The 22,394-nt window shown below is 38.1% G+C and overlaps 1 protein-coding gene across 1 annotated transcript; it reads left to right on the top strand.

The window, feature by feature from the left end:
- The first annotated feature begins 4,857 nt into the window (after window positions 1-4,857).
- LOC139700812 (uncharacterized) lies at window positions 4,858-20,746 on the top strand. Its single transcript, XM_071599236.1, has 7 exons — window positions 4,858-4,955; window positions 12,270-12,374; window positions 12,521-12,590; window positions 13,909-14,044; window positions 16,396-16,548; window positions 17,890-18,041; window positions 20,368-20,746. Exons 2-7 carry the CDS (start codon window positions 12,302-12,304, stop codon window positions 20,558-20,560), a joined length of 777 nt encoding a protein of 258 aa, XP_071455337.1. The 5' UTR covers window positions 4,858-4,955; window positions 12,270-12,301; the 3' UTR covers window positions 20,561-20,746.
- Window positions 20,747-22,394: the final 1,648 nt, after the last annotated feature.

Here is a 22,394-nt window from a genome sequence, read left to right on the forward strand (position 1 = left end):
ATATAACAGTATACGAGAAACCTCGTTTCCATTTTCAACAAGATACTATTTTGATAATTTCTCGAATTTATTCGCTAATGAATTAAAATATTTGATGATAATAAATAAGTTAAAGTAAAGCATTTTGCACTGCACAATGGTGCACCAAAGAATAATCACCCAAGAGATCACATATCAAAACCCGTAAGTAGCTAACTAATTATTTATTGCCTCATTTAATATGGAAAAAGGGATTATATCTTTTTGCAATAGCATAAACTTGAAACGTAAATCATTAGAGCAGTTCTTGATAATCAACAAATAATGTCAAAATAATCGATTAAGAGTTTTGTCAACTAACGGGTGTTTAAAAACGAATAATTACCGGTCAAATAATACACTGGAACACAATGTTTCACCAATCCCATCCCGCATTCATAAGTATGTGAATTCCTTCCGCGGATTTATTCTAAACATGAACATTTTGTTTCATGCATTACTTCTCAAACGAAGAATGCGAATGAAAGCAAAGCATATGCAATAAAAAGTTGAAGAGGTCAGTGTTGAAAAAAACTAAATATATGCCCCAGATAACACAGGTATTGCCAAACAAAATTAATAATTACATTGCATTGATGTAATAGATAAGCTCAACGTAGTTCTTACGGGATACTTTTTTGATGAACCAATTTCACTTCACCTGTGTTTACTCAACCGCTCTGTTTATTTTTAATGCAAATTAATAGTGTTTAACACACTCCTAAGCCCTAATTTAATGATTTTAATGCGCCAGGTGAATATCTCCATGGTACAGGTTTACACCTGTAAATAAACTGCTACCATATTGAAAATATACTCAGGCGGATTGACGAAGGCAGGGTACCTGGCCGTGGTGTCACTCCGCACAACTAGTGTGATGTTAATCTGTGCGAAACTCGTTCGTAATAGCTTTAGGCGGAGAGACTCACATCCGGCGGGGAAATACCGCCCGGGAGAGTCTCCCTGCCTTTCGTAATCGCTTCGGGCGGAGAGATTCTTTTCGAACGGTATCATACCGCCGACAGATGAACTCCGCCAGCGGTGTGCGGTTTGTAATAATCCCCTTGGTATTATGTCAGCTTGTGCACCTTTAATATTAGGGGCACAAACTAACCCAACTAATTTTATGTCATTGATTTGGGTTCACTTGGGCTAATTAACTACAGCAAAAGCAATAGATACGAGACTTCAAAAATATTTTAAAATCCTCCTAAAGGTGTGTTAATGACAAAACGGCGCTATTAAATATTTCGATTTCCTTCTGGCTAAAAATCGATGGTGCAATGACATTTAATGGCGCGACCAAAGCATTCAGAATCCCCGAGGATGATTACTGAGTCGATTATCGAAACGTCGGGAGCAATGGAGACACTAACACCGAGGAAGATCCGAGAGGATTTCACACGACCAAAGTTTGCTCTACACGTGTGGCTTCGTGAGGCAAGACAAGCAGGTGCTCATCTACCTCTTTAGATAATATTTTACTTAAAGAATCATTTGTAGTAGCATTGGTGCTTTATCTTGAAGCCGAACGACCTTTGAATTGGAATAAGCTTAACCCGTGAATATTTCCACCCGAGATAAATTAAAAAAATGGATTATTTTCCCAAATTGAGTTAAATGAAAAGAAAATTCATCCAGTCACAATCGAGAAGACGAGTGCCGAAGAATTAAGCCGTAGGCGGCAAGCCGAGGGCTCTATTATTAGCTGAAGGAAATTCATGAAAATCCACTTCCATAATTTAAAGATGTTAACTGAACAAGATAATTTCTATCAATCAGGAAATTCCTTGATTCGCGTCATGAACCAATAGGATGACGATTCCTTCCAGCGAGCTAACAAATTCTGTTAAATGGAAGAAGGGACCATAAGGTCTCAATTTCGCCCAAATAAAGACCTCTATCTATCTATCTAACTAACAAATTGTCGGTTACCTGGGGAAGTATTTAGTGTCTGTCACCTTTCCGGGCTTAAAGTGATTGCGTAGAATATAATAGGTTGGGGAAATGTCGGCTTTAAAATTAAAATTTAAATGTTGGAAAAGCTATCGATTTCAATGTCTTGAAAAATTTCGCCAGGTTTAAATCACCCATTGCATAAAATTTAGGCCTTGTTACGACTATACAGCGAGAGATCACGCAGAAGGATTAGTATAGCCATTGCGAATTCAAAGCAGGTTCTAGAAAGTGCTCACCGGCGGCGATTACAGACAGTTTGTTTTTAATTATAGGTGCTGCATGAAATAAATTTACCATCAACTGAGGAAACGGTTTCAGGCTCGTTTTTCCCGGGTGGTATTAATAAATCTTTAAATGATTTTAAATAATTAATTTTATTTTGCACGTAAAGTTTACTATTGTTAGGTACAAGAAGAAGGTAAGAGAAACGAAAGATAAAAAGACCAGGGGTTACTAGTTACAGTAAGGGCTACAGGGGTTACTAGTACAGGGGGTTACTAGAAGGAGGAATCAAAAGGATGCAGGAAACATGGATTTACAACAATTTTATTGAGAATGAAATGCCATAAAAGGAAGGAATTATGGGAATTGAAGAATTGCTTACGGCTATGCGAGATTGTGTCTTATTTAGACGAGTCTTAAAAATGTAGCGTTGGCCTGTGGGCTCATCAAAAATCTTCGTTAAATGATAGAACGCCACTAATAAGTAGTGGTAGTTTTTAGGGGAGGCGACCGACAGCTAAGGTCATTTGCGCCATAGGGGATGGACAGGAAAGGATGAAGGGTGGAGAGAAACCCGGCGTCGAATAATAACTGATAACTAACCTAAATATAGATTAGGTTAATCATTTGTTATTTCTTCAAGACTGGGGAGGACGCAATACGAGGCATATTCGAAAAGTAATGGCTGTTTTCTTATATTTAAATATTGGCGGGTAAGTAGAAAGTTGTACGCATGCAACGCCATCTATTGATTGTTCCCAAAGTCATTGAAGTTATTGTTTTGATGCAGTAGTCGTTTGCTTGTCGGTGAATACAGATAACTATGTTAGGGAAAATCGTTCCTCCCACCGACTGCGATGTACGTTCTGTGACTTGATTTTTGTGTGGATAAAATCACCAGCTGCCCAAAGTCATTGGGAGTTGTGCCTAGTTTATGGACCTACAGTTACCTGTACAGTGATGAGCGAAAGAAATATTATACAATGGTGACGAGCCTTCAAAAATAGCTGCACAAATGTGTATGGTGAAGAGCGGAGTGGCAGGCCCAATGACGTTCGACAGTATAGCAAGAACTCCAATACGATGGACGATTTACGATAAGCGCTCTGGCTCATTAATTTCCTCTTTTTGGACGCATCATTATTTACACAACTGTCACGGAAAGCTCGGATATCACAAATTTAGCCGACCCCGGTGGCGGCGGGGTAACGTCCTCGTCTGCCATTCCAAGGGTCGCGGGTTCGATTCCCGCCTGGGTGAAACTTCCTCCACCTAGGGCTTGGGTGTTTGTGAATGTGATCATTGTTATCGTTGTTAATAGTTCGATGTAAAGGCCAAAATGTGCTGTTTTTGGACTAATACTGAATAAATAAATAAATAAATATTTTGTGTAAGGTGGGAAGCAAAAATACATTTTGGTCAAAATACTAGCAAAAAATCGTTGAGTGGACGAGCGTTTTTGGGCTGCTATTGACAAGATGGAGACGACTTGATCTTGCACCTGGTAAATACATATATCCTCTTCGTGCACTTGAATACTTGGTGGACAACGGAATTTAAGAGTGCCGCTGTCAACTGGTTCGATTCCCAGAAGGCAAACGATGAAAAAAAACGGATGTAGGTTTTCAGAAAACTAAAATCGTCATTAAAAACGTTTTCGAACGACTATATTTTTTATGACCAAATGGACCTAACTGAAATAATCCTCGTGTATTTGTCAATTGATGAAAAGAAGCGTTTTGCATAAACATGAAAAGAACCAAGAATACACTAAAAATCAGCCGGTATATCCACCGTTATTGGATTGCGTGGCACTTGTGACCGATCACCACTCTCCTTTCAAGCCGCGAGATGATTGTTAAAAAATTCTTTATCTTGATGGCGAAGATGAGGGAATTCACATGTAGAGTGATGGCGAATGATAGTTCGTTTGGCACTACGCTACCGCATTATATCTCTTATCACTTCTTGTCGGAAATTGATTTTTGGTGAAAAATAAACAAAAAAAGGTTGGTTAATCACTGTAAATATGAATTACTCGGAACATTTTCACATTTAAATCAACCATAGTTTCGGCATTCTGATCATTATGATGGTTTTTTGATAATGGCACAGCCCCGAAACATTGAAGGGATAAATCTATGCAGTGTGGATAATTACAGAGTATTTTATCATAATAAACATGTAAATATTCATCACAAAAACGTCTGACATTTTCTCGAAAAATGGCTTTGTTCATGAAATATTTAAGTCGTCATTTCCATTGAGTGTGTTTGACGATTAAATTGAGGGAAAATGAAAAACTCAACTTCGGCCAAATATGTCTAAACATTTGGCAATATTTCAACTGGAATCAATATTTATGTCGAGAAAACCTTTTATTAAAAAAAATAAAATGAAACCATCCACGACTCTTGAGATTTCTATCGCAGTAATTAGATCTAATCAGGTCTCAATATCATTAATAACTCCTAGGATATCGGTTAAAAACACTGCGATTTTATCACCCCTCCCCCATCACCGGAACAACAAATTGAAACATGACACTTAAAAGCAGTTGCATCAAAGCGCTGTTTTCAATTCAATATCGACCATGTGGTGCAATTTAATAGGATGGATAACGTAAGAGCATATAAAAGACGAATCACGACATTTCACTCTCGCTCTTGAAGTCTGAGGGTCAACCAGGGAACATCCGCGGAGGGAAATTCCAGTCCAAGGCTCCTTAGTTGCAGAATTAACTTAAAAGGTTTAAGGTAAGTGCTGCTGTCACTTCCAAACATTGGTTACGCAGAGTAGAAAAACCAACTCGTCCAAGTCACCTACGCCAAAACTAAGCAAATTTAATGAATAATTTTGAATATAAACTGCAATTAAAACTACTGCATCCTTACTATTGCCTGACTATTACGACAACTATTTTCCTTTAACATCCCCACAAGACCCTATCAGGACTTCAAAGAAATTTGTCTGATCTTATTTCATCTCTTCAAGTATTGCTATGTCATCCGAAAATAGCAAAATACTTTACCTTCATATAGGCGCGAATACAAGGAAAGGATAATTATGCCTATTCTATTCCTTTCCCACTTGCCTAATGTTATCCCCTCTGTCAGTCTTCAGAATCCCATTGCCAGTCAAAATGTTCCGCGTCCATCTTTTCTGCCTCCTTTGGATGTCTCCCAGTAATCCTCTCTCCTCCCCCACCATGTCCACTGGACATTTCCTCGCACGTTTTACTTTCTGTCCATTTCATCTTTTCCATCCTCCCCAACGCCTACATCTCAAAAGCCTTCAACCTACGCCTATCGTCTTACTTCAGTGACCAAATTTCCGCTACGCACAGAAACAAGCTCCATACCACATCACTTTCTTAAACATCTTTACTCAACGTCTTTGCTACTACTAATGTTTCACTTGCCCTAATTTATGAATTTCTATTTTAATATTTAACTTTCAGAAAATACATATGACCTAATAGGGATATTAGTCATGATTGTGAAGTGGACAAAATAGTATAACCTCAAGATAAGTAAGATGAAAACAAAGATTTGCCGTCTAAGTAAGGAAAGGTGATCTCCACGTTAGACTTAATAGGGACGCGATAGAACAAACGTGTTCGTGCTACGTGTATTTTTCACTAGTGATAGAAGAAACGGAATGGGTATATAGCAAACAGAACAGGAATCGAAGAAGGCTTATCTATCTGAAGAAGCAGCTTTTTATGGCAAATACTACCAAAAAAAGGGATACGGAGTATACTTTTTTACTTAGGGAGAGTACGGAGTATACTTTTCAAAGAATTGAGAACGAAAGGAACAGCGGGGAGATGAATATCGGAGGCCGTGGAAATGTAAAATTGCGGAAGAATTCCAAAAAGAAAATCCATAGACAGGAGTAACAAACGAAGAACTACTTCGAAGAGAGGGTAAGAAAAAAGATAATCGGGGACATTGCCAAGAAAAAGAAGGATATTAGTTGGACGAACCATTGAGGAACGATAGTTTATTTTAAGACAATATTCTAAGGAAGCGTGGAGGGGAAGAGTTACAGGAGAAGGCCTCGGATGGACCACGAGAAGCAGGTCGGCGTAAGGAGCTATGAAGGAATGAGCAGATTACAGGAGAACATGATGTAGTATGGAGTACTGCAAAATTCAAATCCTCTGATAATAACCCATGACAATAAGGACCTACCGTATTTCCTTTTAGCCTACGCTATGATGAGAAAATGCCTTCAATGTTGCTGGATAAAATTGAACAGAACGGCTCGGGGAGAATCGGAATGGAGTCGTTCACTCCACTATATTACAATATTGATCGGATTTCGGTTGACGGGCATGGGAAATGATATTCGGCAAATTTTTTTTGCTCAATGACTTGATGACATTTGACTGCGAAACAGGAAGGTGAAAATCCCAAAAAGTCACTGTCCAATGAAAAATGACCATCCCGTCGCGAGGCTACCTTTCCAAGCAAAATCTTTTGCGTTGCGTTGCCGCGTCACAAGCGATTCTCACGGCGCTGAAAAACTTCTGAGGAAACAGAGTACGACAATGACCCGTGCGCTTTTAATTTTAATGGGATATGAACAAATGGCTAGCAAGTATCAAGTGTAAGCAGTATACCAGGCGTCGATCTACGTACGTCCTGAATAGCTGCGTAGCCTGGGGCAATACATGAAAAAGTAATTCGTATTTTCATATATTTATTTTTTGCCTCTACCAGTAGTAACTCTAATAGAAAGAAGGAAACAAGCCAATTCAATTTCCTTAAATATTTCGATAATATGCTGCGGTGGCAGGAATTTTTCAGGCAGTGGGGTACCCTATTCATCGGATGAGAAGCTAAATGTTGCCACCTCTTTGTGCCTTCCTTTCATAGGTTAGCCTAATGCAAACACCGGGTTTCTCTCAATCCTTGCCTGAGCATGCCACCAAATTTTCCCATTTTTTCCTAATGGCGTGAATGACTTGTTCAATCCGAAAATAAATTAAAAATCACTTAAAATTCGAAGCGAACCAGCATCTTTAACCAATTTCAACTGACGGAGTCTTTCAGCTATCACTCAGCTTTATGAGAGATTTATCTCCGCATAACAATGCGACAGTGAAGTGGCAGTTTTTCTTTTAAGATAAGGTGTAGATTCTCTTAAGTACAACAGAAAGATAAGGACTTATTTTTTATCTTATCGCTTTTTTGAGAAGAAAAACACTCCAAAGAATTCCAGCAAATACAAAAAATCAATATCACCGGTGTTATCTCAAGTGCGTGTCTTGGTAAGCTGATTACAGAATCTCCTAAAGATTAGTATTCAAATCGGGCATCGGACTGAAGGTGAAAGGGATTAGCGGGACAAGATATACCAACAGATGTGCAGAGCATGGGAAGCAACACCTTGAGCGTCGTGAAACTTGGCAACAGGGTATTGTGGTCTATATTTCTCCTATAATCAGGCAGTGGGTATCTAGGCAACGGGTGAATAGATCCTTATGAACTGTGAACGCGTACGTACCCGCTTAGTAGTATTCTACCGGCTTAGGTTTTTGATGGTCCTCGTACTACACATTATCGTATTTCTTAAGCCCTAACTAACATGGCACAAAATATTCTTAGATTCCATACTTACATATGTATTAAAAGAACTCATTCTTTAGCTCAGCTCATTCTCTACCTACCTCAAGTCCATCCAAAATGTCTATTTTATTTCCTCCCTCATCTTTCTTTTCCCAGAATTCTCTCCTTAGTTTTCCTGCCTTCTTCGAATTCTCTCAACAGACATATTTCCTCCCCCACCACACCTAGAACATCATCTTTAATTTTCAATACCTTAAAATTCATTAATATCGTTTGCGAAAGCGGAATGGATGAATTTGCAGAATATTTCGCATGTCCAATGCCCAAGAATAAAATAGTGAGCGTACCAGAAAATTTTTTATTGAAATCACCCATACATAAACGAGCATCTTAACAGTTTTTATCCACCTAATGAGGGTGGACGATAAAGGAAACGAAAGGATATCCGAAAATGACAGTGTGTGTAGGAAATTCTTAAAAGGTGGTGGGATACTGAGGCGCCCGTGATTGAAGGGAGAATGTTAGAGGCAAGAAGAGGAATCATAGGAAGGAAAGGGGTGGGCTTGGAGTGTAAGACGGCAGTTAGACTTAACGAAGGAATCGATAAATTAAAAAAATGTAGGGAATATAATTGGAAACCTCTTCGTGATACGTAAGAGTCAATTCACGATCTTCTCAGGATAACCATAAGTAGGAAGGCAAGAAACCAATAGTATTCATAGAGAAAAATAGAATCCTTTGCTGCATTTATCAATCGAAGGAAGCAGTTATTACAGTTAGAAGGGAATAGTAATTATGCAGGATTAGCGGAAGCTCAACTTCGCGGTACAATTCTATGAGGGCTTCGGAAATTTAAAACTAAACTGAAATATTGAAATGAAATTAAATAATTTACTTTGCAATTCCACTCACTTTATTTGAAAAAAAACACGACCCAGGTTTCAACGTTGAGCGTCGAAACCTGGATCGGGTTTTTTTTAAAATAAAGTGTGTGAAATTACAAAGTAAATTATTTAATTTCATTTCAATATGTCATGCAAATTCCATAAAGTTACGCCTGAGACAACAAATTTTAAACTGAAATACTTTCAGCTGATCAACGAAATGCATTGCGTAAGATGTGTAATCAGGGAAATAGTATGTCAAATGTTGAGAGAATGCCCAATACAAGAATCCCTGAGAAGAGATCTTGATAATAACCCGAAATTGTGAAACATCCATGGGGGCCTTAGAAATTTAGTCACAGGAAGACACGTGGAAAGCCGTTGTAAACACGGAAAAATGGGTAAAAAACAAAATTTCAGCACAATAAAGATCAATTTGACGATGACTTGCCCTCTTAAATATATGAAATAGAAAATATACAATTTTCGTCACTTGTAATTTTAAATTTGTGCCTCAAAAATGCAAGGAATCGTATTCCTTTCTACTATGGAAAACCTTAAGTAATGCATGTAACTTCCTTCAATTAAACTATGCAAATATTACTCAGATTAAAAATTTACTAATGCGTGAAAGTTTTAACGAGTAGTATAAATGATTGTGATTATAAATAAAAATTCTTGGGATGCATTGAGTGTTTTATGAAAACGGAGAACACTAAAGGTGTCTCAGAATGGAGTACTTGTTTCCTCTGCCTTGACAGTCGTCATATAATTTATTTATTTACAATACATATACTAAATAATTTTTAAGCATTTTTTCTCATTCTTAGATGCTATCTGAGGATCCAAAAATCGTTAACATCTTTTCAATTTTCTATTCTTTCCAATTATGCGTGAGGAAATCACTTCGTCAATGATGTTCCCCTATAACAGGGAGACGAATGGCCGATTGTGAAGATTAGGGAAAAAATGTGAAGAATGCATGGTCAGAAAAATCGCTAGCGCACCGAAATGAAAAACCAGGATGAGAAAAAGAGATCCCAATGTTTGAATCTGGGGTAAGAGGGCCCGCGAGGGCCTAAACCTCCGAGAAAACTGCCAAAGAACGACCGACGACCCTAAGAGAACAAAATTAACTACGACAAAAGGACTGGAATCTGTAAACCGTGTGGAGAAAAGTTGGCAGTGATTCAATACGAGTGCACTTTTATGTAAGAGTAAAAAAAAGTGAATGAAAAAGCAAAGAAAAAAGTACTTCAAGAACGCACCGTCACCCATGGCCTCCAATTAGTTGAAAGCGAAATCATTAGATTGGTATTAAAGTGAAAATAAGTACAAGTAGCTTGCCCACGCTTTACTTAAGACCTTGCAAAGTTGGCAGATTAAAAAAATAAAGAATGATATGACGAGGAACCTAAATTAATTAGATTAACATATTAATGTCAACAGAAAAAAATTAAGGTAATGAGGTAATGATTGGCGGATCAAGGTATTCGGACTATATCCACATGTAAATAGGGCACCAAAAACTGGGGAATTGGGAAAAATTTACTTTTCATGAATAAATCAACAAATTGATGTGTCAATAGAAACACAAACTAATCCAAAGAGCCAATGCAAATAGTAAAATCTAGAAGAAGATCAGTAACAAGAACTTGAGAAAAAAGTGGCCACAAGAAAACATATCCAGAATATGATATTTTTAAGGTTGCGAGGAATATACAATGACGGAAGAAGAAGAGGTTATATTGGAGTCGACGGAAATATCAGGTACTCGGAAATGATACATATTAAAGAAGGGAATCCATTCCTCAGGTTTTTGACTGAATTATTCATTAATTAATATGATCAAAATTTTAAATTGATTACAATTAGATTGACAGACGAAAGGAAAACGGTCGTTTTGAGCTGTTTTAAAAGGTGCATTATTACGTACGATTTTGCAAGCATCGCGGCGCGTCTAATTATGGTGATTTCATTACTTTAATAAGAGAATCAGGACCCTGAGCATGTAAAATGTGTATAGCCATACAGATTCAAGGAATAAATGCTTTGATTAGTAAATGTAAGCACTGAAGTCCTTGTTTTGACATTTTCTATCATTTGTAATGGTATCATACCGTCAACGTATTCTACCAAGTAAAGGCTGGTTTTGGAGGATCCATAACGACCATTATCTACTTATTTCTCCAAACAAATATTCCTTTGTTTCCCCTTCATTAGCTCCTTCTTTATTCCTTAGTAACTTTTTGGTTATAAAAAGCTTAATTCTCTTCTTTACTTGAACCCGCTTGATCAACCATATTTCCCTTCTGTCGCAGAGTACGAATTCCTACATTTCCTTTCTCTGTCCAACTTATTTTCTTCATTCTTAGACACGACCACATCTCAAATTCCTCAAATCTGCGTTCGTTCTCTTCTCTTGTGACCTCAGAGACTAGGTCTCACATACATACAGCTCGGCCCTCCATGTTAAAGTATTTACTGAACTTTCCTTCGCTTATTTCGCTAACTCAATTCTTCTCCTCATATAGCCACAATTATTTCCTTTTTTACTCTAAATCACTGCCTAAATACATGAACTGCTTTTCCTGCTCTACTGTATTGACACTAATCCGTACCCTTTAATATGTAACTTCTCTTTGTGTGGTGCTTTAGCTGTGGGTTTCCGATTCTCTTTTAAACTCCGGCTTGTCGTTAACTGTGATTTTCTTAATAACTTGCCTATTTAACTTCTCGACTATATTTCTCCCCTGGTGAGAAAAAAATGGGCAAAAATGGCAGTGTACACTTCTTTGGGTATTGCGACTTTATAAGTATATCATCAACATTATGATGGGTATTGCTAAACTTTGTAAAATATATAATTATTTAATAAAATTGATTACAACTCTTTCATATATCGGATTGATTTTAGTAATCCAAAAATTGACCCATTTAGATGAATATTTAGAAAGAAAAAATACCTGTTAAAAGGACAAAATGGCCGTAACAACTCAAAGTCTATGTGCATCAGGTGCTGGTATGTACCTAAAGTAAGAAAACTAGGCACATATTACTTGGTTCTTGCAGTGCAGGGCATGAATCCAAGGTAACTGTCCCCTTGTTTCCAGAAAATATGGCAATACGCTAATTCTAGGTACCGGCACCTCGGTTTTTGCTCCTAGGCAAGATTCCCAGGTAATAATCGGCACGTAGGTACTGATACCAACCCTTGTTGAAAAATATACATAAAAATCGGTAACCATTCACTTCGGTGTGAGTTAGTAATCGGCAAGGGCAGCATACATTTTCTTCGGGAGGGTTGGAAGAGCCTTAAGTTCCAAAGGATGTTGTTAATGACATATACGAGTCGTATATTGACTAAATACTAACAGACAGTATTTTTTGTGATAATGGCGGAAACCATTGAAATTGTAGGATAGCCAGTGCTACCTAGAGTGGGGAAACTTGGCAAAGGTACCTCTGCCGGTACCGAGGCAATAGTACCTTGGACAAGAATCCTAGATTCCCCTCGGTATCTAGAGATGGAATCGATCCCTGTAGTGCACAAAAAAACTCCGTCATTAAAATACTTCATATATCGTTTTTCACCATTTATCTATTCCAGCTGGTCCTTCTAGACTCTAACTACGAACCAAAATGAAGCTTGTCTGTGCTCTAGCCCTTTTCGGCCTTGTGGTGGTTGCCTGCCAGGGAAGGTCCAGGAATTTCGGTGAGAAAATACATTTCTTTTCATTGTAATAATTTCAAAGTTAAAACGAAGCAAAATCATAAATTTCAATTTGTAACTTACTGGCATGTGTTAAATAAGTAAAAATTAGCTATTCCGCTTACTTCTTTTTATCTTTTTGAGCATAGATGAGAAGACATCAATGGCTCTGCTGGCCCGACGTTTCAATCCTCGCATCGAGACTGGCCTCCAACTCAAGTAAGTGTCTAGACAGTGGAACAATTTCAAAGCGTAAAAATTATTCACATTGACCGAGATACGAACCCATATCCCTCAATGTACGGCAGAGTGTTTTAGCCAGTTAAAATACACGGGCGTCCTCTTTAAAAGCCGTAATTTTGGGGGCTTTCAAGGAACAAGATGCCATGACGAAATACCGTACATGCATTTGTCACAGGTGTTCATAATCGTGCGCGTTGAGCCACAGTCCGTGAGTTTAAGCCAAATTTAAAATACTAGGGTTCACATTGACAAATTGAAAGAAACTGCGAGAGATACAGCAACTGTATTTTTTAGCGGAGTCACCCACTAATGCGCATTGCAAAGTAACAATTTCAAAGGGTAAAAATCATTCGCCTAAATCGAGATCCCGATCGAAATCAGGACGATAAAAGCGTGACAAGGATCGTGGTGAGAGACAGCGTCCATTCTGGAGCTCATTTACACGAGAACTTCGATTTCAATTCCATGAAAGGTTTTATTTAGGTTTCGAAGATTGAAATAATCCTAAAAAATTATGGATATTAATATAAAAATAACGCATAGAAACGCATACTTTGAGTGTTTTGATCTAGTAAAGTATCGTATAAAGAGTTGTAAAATGCGAACGTCAAATATTTCAAGTGCATTTTAGTAAGAGTTAAAATCATAAACGATAAAATACCGTGCGGTTGCGTCAAACCTTCGAGAAAACATCGACTGTTGGTGATTGGATGGATACTGTAATTGTTCAATCATTTTTCATTTTTCCTTTCGATTTCTACGTCACAGATCCATTGTTAAGATAAAGGTGAATTCAGCTTGACAATGACGTACCGTGACGCAAGGAGTTTCGGGTCACGTGAATTTAGCAAGTTTCTTGGCCACATTTCAAAAGATATTACCTTTGTGGTTTGCATCAATAATTTTGACTTGTATATTTTATTTTGAGGGAAAATTTCGAATCGCATTCACTACTCATATAATAGGAACATATTTTAGACATGTTCCCAATTCCTGAAAAATGATTAACTGTGATAAATGTCACTCGTTCATATTATTACTGTAGTTATCTGACTGATGAGGGTACTGTTTTAATTCCTGAAAATCAATCCCTATGACCAAAAAGAGCCGTCTTAATTCCCACGCACATTCTTCTTTTAATTATAATGCTCTTCTGCAAATAACATTTCTCTTCCTTGACATTAAATGGAATACTCGTGCAGTTTTAAGTACGGTGGGGGTTAAAAGAAACTAACTAAGCTTCTGCTAACCCTTTCTTGTTTTTGTTTGTCATTTCACATGACACATTACATAGGATTTACGAAAAAATGGTAAAGGCAAACATGAACGATTATGTCGATCGCATGCTGAAAAACGCTGCCCAATTCATGATGGATCATGGATACGAACCTATGGAACTACCAGATATCTCCCAACCATTTTCATTCAAGGTACGTACGTAGAACTCAACAAAAGAAATTTGTTGACATAAGAACATATTTTTTTTAAGGTCCATTCATTCAAAGTTTCTAATTTATTACAAGAAGATTTCTGCCTGATTTCTGTCCATAACCAATACTACATTACATATCAACTTCCAACTTACGTTACATGAACTTCCTTTCATTTTCCCTGGATTATTTCTCTCTTCATCCACTCTTCAAAATCCTGCCAACCTTCATGCTGACTAAAATGCCCAATTCTCTTCCCTCTGCCCAGCTTACACAACGTTTTCCTACTTTCACGTATCTCAACATTCTAACTCTAAATGCTTCCTCCATCCAATTCCCCTGCCTTTCTCAGATTACCCCAATAGCAACTTCCTCTCCTCATCCACCCTATTTAAAACCTCAAGCATTTGTCTTCCTCTCTCTGTCCAACTTACGTGTATTCTGTCCGTTCTCCGCGACACCAACACCTCAAAAGCCTTAAATCAACGCCCTTCCTCATACCTCAAAATACCAGGTCTCACGTATATATATCTATATATGCATGCAAATATATATATATATATATATATATATATATATATATATATATATATATATATATATATTTATTTATTTATTTATTTATTTTGTGTGTCCTATTAAAAATATATATTTAAATAATATTAGATATGTGAGATATTGAAAATATATACTTAATTAATTTTTATGTATTATATATATGTAGGTCGCGGTAGTCCAGTGGGTAGTGGGTGTTGATAAGGTTAGCGTATTTTGGGCGGGCGGGCAGTTTGAAAATTTTGCTGTATAGTGTGCGTACCAAAAGTAATGCAATTAAATTGACCGCGCCGCTCCTCCAAGGTTTCAAAAAACGCGGTTTCACGATTTTATTTTGTCAATTATTTGAGGAGCTAAGCTATGTGATTTTTCGGTAACAAGATCTTCCTGGGAAACCATAACCGGCACAGGGAAATGAACTGGCCGCCCTACCCTGATATGTGAATTTTCACACGCCGTATAGGGCTTAGTACTGGGTGAACTCTACCATCACCTACTAAACCGACCTTCGGGTTGATTACTGTGTTTATGGTTTTATATTATATATATATATAAACAGGACAGGAAAATTAGAGAATATTAAGCGAGAGATGGAGAGAGGAAATATAGATATTTAAGGTCTATGCGAGGTGAGATGGAAGGATAGCGGGGATTTCTGGAGTGATAGTTATAGAATAATAAACAGCGGCCGGGACGAGAGCCAACGAGGAGTTGCTATAGTATTAAATGAAGAGGTAGGAAGAAGCTTAGTCAACTTAGAACAATAGAACAAGCAACGGATAGAATAATAATAGTAGAGATAAAAGCAGAACCGGCGAACTTGGACATTGCTCATATACAAAGGGCTATGCTCCTCATTGAATTATTTACTGAAATTTTATTCAAATATTTACCTGATGTACCAGTCATTAATTCTCTTCTATCGATTTTAATAATAATAATAAAACTTCTTTACTGGGGCGAGGTTGAGACAAGATATTCTCTACTTCCGCCTTACCTCCTCGTCGATTACATGCATAAATACGCAAGCAATCAGTACAGCAAGGAGTGTAGAAATATTTACAGTGATTATAGGAAAATAAGAAATAAATATACAACATTTAATTAAAAAATAGCAAAAATAAATGCAATATTTGGGTAAATAAACTGGGTAGAGTATGAAAAGATACTTAAATTTGTGAAAAGCGTATGGATTTTGAACTGATATTCTTGATGAAAAACCCAATGCGGGAAAACACCCAGACCGGAAGCGGGGGTAGGAAAAAAATCCGCAAAACTTAATGAGATATGACAAATGTACGGATATCTAATAACAGGGAAAGGGTGATATATACTCGTATCATGACAAGACAAAGAAAAATTAGAAATTATATCTAAAACACGTTACAGAATTAATTTACTGAAAAAGAAATCACATTTGGAGCGAGGAAATTTATGAAATAAAAGACCAACAATAATAATAAATAATAATAAGAATAATTAAGTATATAAATATAAAATAACATTTGAAAGAAATGATTACTTTGATCATCATATTAAGATAAAAGGTTAATAAGTATCGATAAAAACGAAAGCTAAGAATTATTTATATATATATATATATATATATATATATATATATATATATATATATATATATATATATATATATATATATATATGATTTCGTCGAAGTAACACGGAAGTGTTGAATAACAAACTTGGACAGCAACAAACAATATAAGAACACATAAAAAGATCACTCACACGTTATTTCTTGATCATTTCGACGCAATATATTGACGAATAACTTGCAGGATCTCATCGGGATCGAATGGCATGGAGAGTTGGACATGTCCCACGGCTGGCTTCAAGACCTGAGCACCATTTACCGAAGCGGCGACGTCACCGTTGAGTACCAGGACGAGAAGATGGTCATTAAAGCCGAGATGGCTTTCAAGGACTTGGTGGTGAGTTCTGGCGTGGCTTCCAAATCTGATTCCATTGCCTCGTTCGAATTATTGTCCTTTCACAATGGTTATCCTGTCCAACAGTAAAAGTTGGTCAGCATAGGAGTGATTCAAGCTGCTTGCTGACAAATTCCACCAAATTCTACCTAGGAAATGCTGGCAAGGTTTTTGCAATACTGGCAATCATTGCCACCAAACTGGCAATCATTGACACCAAAATGAAGACATAAAGGTGACGTCAGACTCGCCTAGCCCAATTAAAAATACTCCCGCGAAAGCCCGGAACTCTCTTTTCCACCCAGAAAGTTCTAACCATTCATTAATGTATATTCACTTGGGTTATTTACGCTTCTACCTGTTTCAAATGGACTCAACCTAGTTTGGTAAACCTTTTTACAACGGGGATTTTTCTACATGCCGATCACATGTGTCAGTGATCAGTCATTCAATCATTTTTTGCATGATAACATGACTAATGTTGATATTTGATGATCAGATGATACTTGATACGCCGGATTAATGCTTAAAAATGTGACCAAAAAAAATAATCCTATAAAACATTCAGCTCAATTTCATTTGCCCACCAATGAGATGTCTATCAATTTCCACCATCCTAAACCTGTTACGATAAAACCTAAACCTCGTATACTAGAAAAATGTACTTAATATTAATTTTTCGGCCACCTTTCGGCTTATGTCATTTCAAGCGATAGACCCAGCGGGTCAGGGTTGTTTTTGAAATATACACTATCGAATGTACACTATTTGAAATAAACTGAACTTCTCAATCCCTAGATAAAACGACACAGAATTTCCTTAGGGCCCACAGCACGTATTTCAAAATGTTTTTATATTCAATATTTGTCATTGATTAGCATTATGCTACCAGAACGTCAAAAACTACAATACAAAACTTATCATCTTAGCCCTTACTAGATCTCTTTTCTCCACAACAGGTCAGTCAGTCTTTACATAAAACGTTAATACATTTGACTATGCAATGGTTACCCTAGTATGTCACTTAACATTTTAAAAGGAATCGCCTTATCTTTATTTATTTTAGAATTTTACTATTCCATTCTATTTACAAGTTAAATTGAGATAAATTCAAGTTCCCTTTAACCCCTAGTGTCAAGTGAAATATGAAATCAAGGACAATGGTCTTATACGTTCATGATTCTTTTCATGTAGCTGATTTTTCCAGCCGCTGACCTCCTGTCGGTACGGACAGCACACAGTGAATAAAATGAGCAAGAGGCTAATGCTGACAGTTTTATCCAATCAGTCGAAACTACCCTTTCAAAAAATTGAATGAAAATCAACGTTTTCCATCCATTCCAGATTGATTACGACTTCGTGGCCAAGTTCATGAAACTGTCAAAGAAGGGAGAAGCGGACGGAAAGAGCACCGGCGTGAAGGTTGCCTTCGCCGCCATGGTCGACATTGCGGCGAAGAAAATCGAACTGCAAGACTTCAGTATCATCCATGTCTCGTGAGTCTATTTCAGTAGTCACCAAAAGTAATCCATTTGATCGACCACCGGATGGCAATTCTATCATTTTTTCGACGGTCACCGAGTAGAAAAAGTACATTTAGAAGCAACCCCGTGAGCCATTTCTAATTTTTTCGCTATCAGAAATCTTATGTCGACCATCCCCGCGAAAAAAATTTCGATTACTTTCTCGCCCGTCCAAACACAGTCAGAGCACATTTGCCGACGCGAATTTCCCGCCAAAAGCTGATGTAGCCAAGGCTGTTTCCATCGTAGCCAACAATTGTTGTGTTTGTCCCTCCTAGTCTACTGCTTTGAACTGTGTAAGAACATTTTTCTCGCCGTACTTTCGAAGAAATCCATTGTTTGAGGTCTATGCTGCCTCTTTCAAAACCATGCGACGGTAAATACGGAATAAATATTGCTAATTAGTATTGCTCAATTTTTCGTCCCTGCCATTCATCGTATATCCGACGTACATATGTATGTCTTGGGATAAACAATGGAGCTTGTTTCCCGCTGTCTTCCTCAATAGTGTTTTCAACTGGACACCACCATTCAATGGCCGCCCCACTGGGGTCGGACACATTTGCAGTCGCCTCACTGAAGAACAGATGCTGCGCGGACTACCTTTCGTCCGGCTGCTACCCCTCCCCCTATCATGCGTTAATCGGCTAAAGTATTTTAATTTGTATTTCTAGCTCTGTAGATGTAAACCCAAACCTTAAAGATTATATCAATAGAATTTCGTGGTAAGCCTATCGTTAAATCCTGATCGGAAAAGTCTCTTCTCAGTCGTAACACTTTGTAGTACACTTTATGAGAGTGAATCAATTGACCCACGAGTCAAAATGAATTGACCTACGAGTAAAATTTAATGTGACTTTTCAGTTATTGTACGTGCCGTGGTAAACAAGGATGTATGTGAAGGCATAAAGGTCTGTAGATCCTGTATGATGTCTGTGCATCGTCCAAGATATCAATAAACCATCCAGTTACAAAAATGTCCCGCTAGTTAAAAATTTAAGCTGAATGTTCAATATTTGCACCCTTGTTTCATAATCCATGGAGTTAAATTTTCCTGCGTAATTAATTTGAACATCTGCCTTTCCCCTTCTAATTATTATATCTCCCTACCGTCAGGTCTCATTAATTTTTTTTTTAATTTGTGCAGGCCTTTTAGGGGAATTAAGCTGCGAGCCACTAGAGATGCGAAGAAAACAAGCGAGGCTGAGACTATGAAAAAAACAAATTTGCACTTTTCCACAGATTTATTTGAAACGCACAACGCGTTTCAGTTCATCAAACCATCTTCAGGTGCAAGAAGATGGCTTGATGAACTGAAACGCGTCGTAGGTAACAAATAAATCTGTGGAAAAGTGCAAATTTGTTTTTCTCATAATGACGAACTTCTACTACGTACATCTCGTCTGTATCTGTTGAATAGAGACTTAGACTTTTGGCAAGGTTCAGAACAAACGAGTTTCACAATGATACTGTAGTAATTATTATGATACCACTCTATTTAGGTAGATCAGACCACAAAGATTAGATAAGGGAGATATCCATTCGTTCTTTCCCGAACGCTCTCGAAGGTCGGTCTCCAACGAAGTACAAATATGTAAGATAAGTGAATTGAATATTAGGGCCCCACTTTGTTCTTCCTATACTTGCAATAAAATCATCAAAGTTAAAGGTACTGAATATGTTTAAAGACAGGTTTTTGGAGGATCAGTAACGACTAGTTGTTTCTTAGTATCGTGGAGACTTCCTATTTCTTACTTAAATTTCTTCTAAGAAAGACTCGTACTTTGCCACAAATTTAAAGTCTGTGGAAAAGTACGAGTCTTTCTTTTTAGTATGGATATTAAATACTTCCACGAAGTGAAGCCTGAAACAATAGAATATATTAAATTTCTTCTTTCATAATGTCTAAAAATACCCACTCTTATTCCTTCCTCTCCTTCCCGCTTTCATATCGTCCTCCCTTATATATCGCGACCTTATTAACATACCCACTACCTTTAAATGAATAATATATGAAGCTACAATAAGATAGATATGGAGATAATAAGCGATGATCTATTATCGCCTGTCTTGAGTAGCCCAATGCCGACGCCAGGTTTCCTCACATATCCCTAGCGCAAATTACCTCAGCATATACTCATCTTAAGTAATAACTATCATCCTGTTCCTCTCCACCCTTCTGAATAAAATGCCACTGTTATCTTTGCTCACTGTTGATAAATCCTTACTTTGTATGAACGACGTAGTAAAGCCAACAGAATCGTAATGGTTCTTTATTTTTCTTTCCCTGTTCTCGCAGTGACACCACTGTAGAGTTCGAAGGATTGGGCACCGTGGGCGACTTCGTGGTGGACGCCATGTCCAAGGTCGCCCTTCAATTCTTCGAGGACCAGATCCGGTCGGTGGTGGAGAAGGAAGCCCGCGTTGTCATTGAGGACGCTCTCGCCAACACGGACATCGGCGACATCATCGGCAGCCTCGCGAGGATCTGAATGGGGCGTGGGAGAAAATGTGGAGGACATCGACTACAAGGCGTCGCCCTCTCGACTCAATGGAAAGCTCATCATGATTCTCGCTCTCTTGCTCGTTCTGTGATACAATGGAGACCACAATAAGTCTTTTTGGAAAACGCTGTTGTCCTTCATCACCAATTAAAAACTTCAGTTTTATCCAAATGAGATCTCCTAAGGTTATTTCAAATTCTTGGAGTACGTTCTCTCGAAAAATTCCTACCAACGATTTGAGAAATTTTAACAGTTGTCTATAGAATGAATTATTTTAACATGTAATATAGGGTATGAGGAGAAGAAGATGTGGAAGTACAGTGAATGGAGCGCTGGGCTAGGTACCAGAGCCCGGTTTCGATTACTGTTGACGTCCCTGGCCACCGTCAGCTTAACCAAGACCGTGTTTTTTCGGGGAGCAGATCTTCCATACTCATAATATCGAGTGCGCCCGCCGGTTCGCGGATGATGGTTGATCTCTGCCATTGAATTCAAGATGATAGAGCCGTAGAAATAATAATCTCAAGTTCCAAAGAAACTGCGGGAGATGCCGCAACAGTAACTTTTAACGGAGTCATCCGCTAATGTGCATTTTAATGCAACAATTTCAGAGCGTAAAAATCATTCGCCTTGACTGGGACTCGAACCCAGATCCCTCAATATCCGGTCGAGTGCTTTAGCCACTTAAGCTACCGAGGCGTCCTCTTAAACTCTGAAATTTTGGGGCTTTTAAAGGAACTAGATGTTATGACGAAATACCGTACATACAATGTCACATGCATTCGTAGTCGTGCGCGAGGCGCCACTGTCCACGAGGTTAAAGCCAACTTTTAAACACGTATGGTGTTTTCCCTTTGACAAATTCCAAAGAAACTGCGGGAGATGCCGCAACAGTAACTTTTAACGGAGTCATCCGCTAATGTGCATTTTAATGCAACAATTTCAGAGCGTAAAAATCATTCGCCTTGACTGGGACTCGAACCCAGATCCCTCAATATCCGGTCGAGTGCTTTAGCCACTTAAGCTACCGAGGCGTCCTCTTAAACTCTGAAATTTTGGGGCTTTTAAAGGAACTAGATGTTATGACGAAATACCGTACATACAATGTCACATGCATTCGTAGTCGTGCGCGAGGCGCCACTGTCCACGAGGTTAAAGCCAACTTTTAAACACGTATGGTGTTTTCCCTTTGACAAATTCCAAAGAAACTGCGGGAGATGCCGCAACAGTAACTTTTAACGGAGTCATCCGCTAATGTGCATTTTAATGCAACAATTTCAGAGCGTAAAAATCATTCGCCTTGACTGGGACTCGAACCCAGATCCCTCAATATCCGGTCGAGTGCTTTAGCCACTTAAGCTACCGAGGCGTCCTCTTAAACTCTGAAATTTTGGGGCTTTTAAAGGAACTAGATGTTATGACGAAATACCGTACATACAATGTCACATGCATTCGTAGTCGTGCGCGAGGCGCCACTGTCCACGAGGTTAAAGCCAACTTTTAAACACGTATGGTGTTTTCCCTTTGACAAATTCCAAAGAAACTGCGGGAGATGCCGCAACAGTAACTTTTAACGGAGTCATCCGCTAATGTGCATTTTAATGCAACAATTTCAGAGCGTAAAAATCATTCGCCTTGACTGGGACTCGAACCCAGATCCCTCAATATCCGGTCGAGTGCTTTAGCCACTTAAGCTACCGAGGCGTCCTCTTAAACTCTGAAATTTTGGGGCTTTTAAAGGAACTAGATGTTATGACGAAATACCGTACATACAATGTCACATGCATTCGTAGTCGTGCGCGAGGCGCCACTGTCCACGAGG

Source organism: Hetaerina americana, unplaced genomic scaffold, assembly GCF_022747635.1.
Source record: "Hetaerina americana unplaced genomic scaffold, ioHetAmer1.1.p SCAF_11, whole genome shotgun sequence".
Taxonomy (NCBI): Eukaryota; Metazoa; Arthropoda; class Insecta; order Odonata; family Calopterygidae; genus Hetaerina; species Hetaerina americana.

What these genes read in the sequence shown, in the direction of transcription:
- LOC139700812 (XM_071599236.1), top strand. Translation starts at nt 12,302, where the DNA reads ATGAAGCTTGTCTGTGCTCTAGCCCTTTTCGGCCTTGTGGTGGTTGCC. An exon ending in GAGACTGGCCTCCAACTCAA is followed by an intron (nt 12,591 to 13,908) that starts GTAAGTGTCTAG and finishes CACATTACATAG; the next exon opens with GATTTACGAAAAAATGGTAA. An exon ending in CCCAACCATTTTCATTCAAG is followed by an intron (nt 14,045 to 16,395) that starts GTACGTACGTAG and finishes AATAACTTGCAG; the next exon opens with GATCTCATCGGGATCGAATG.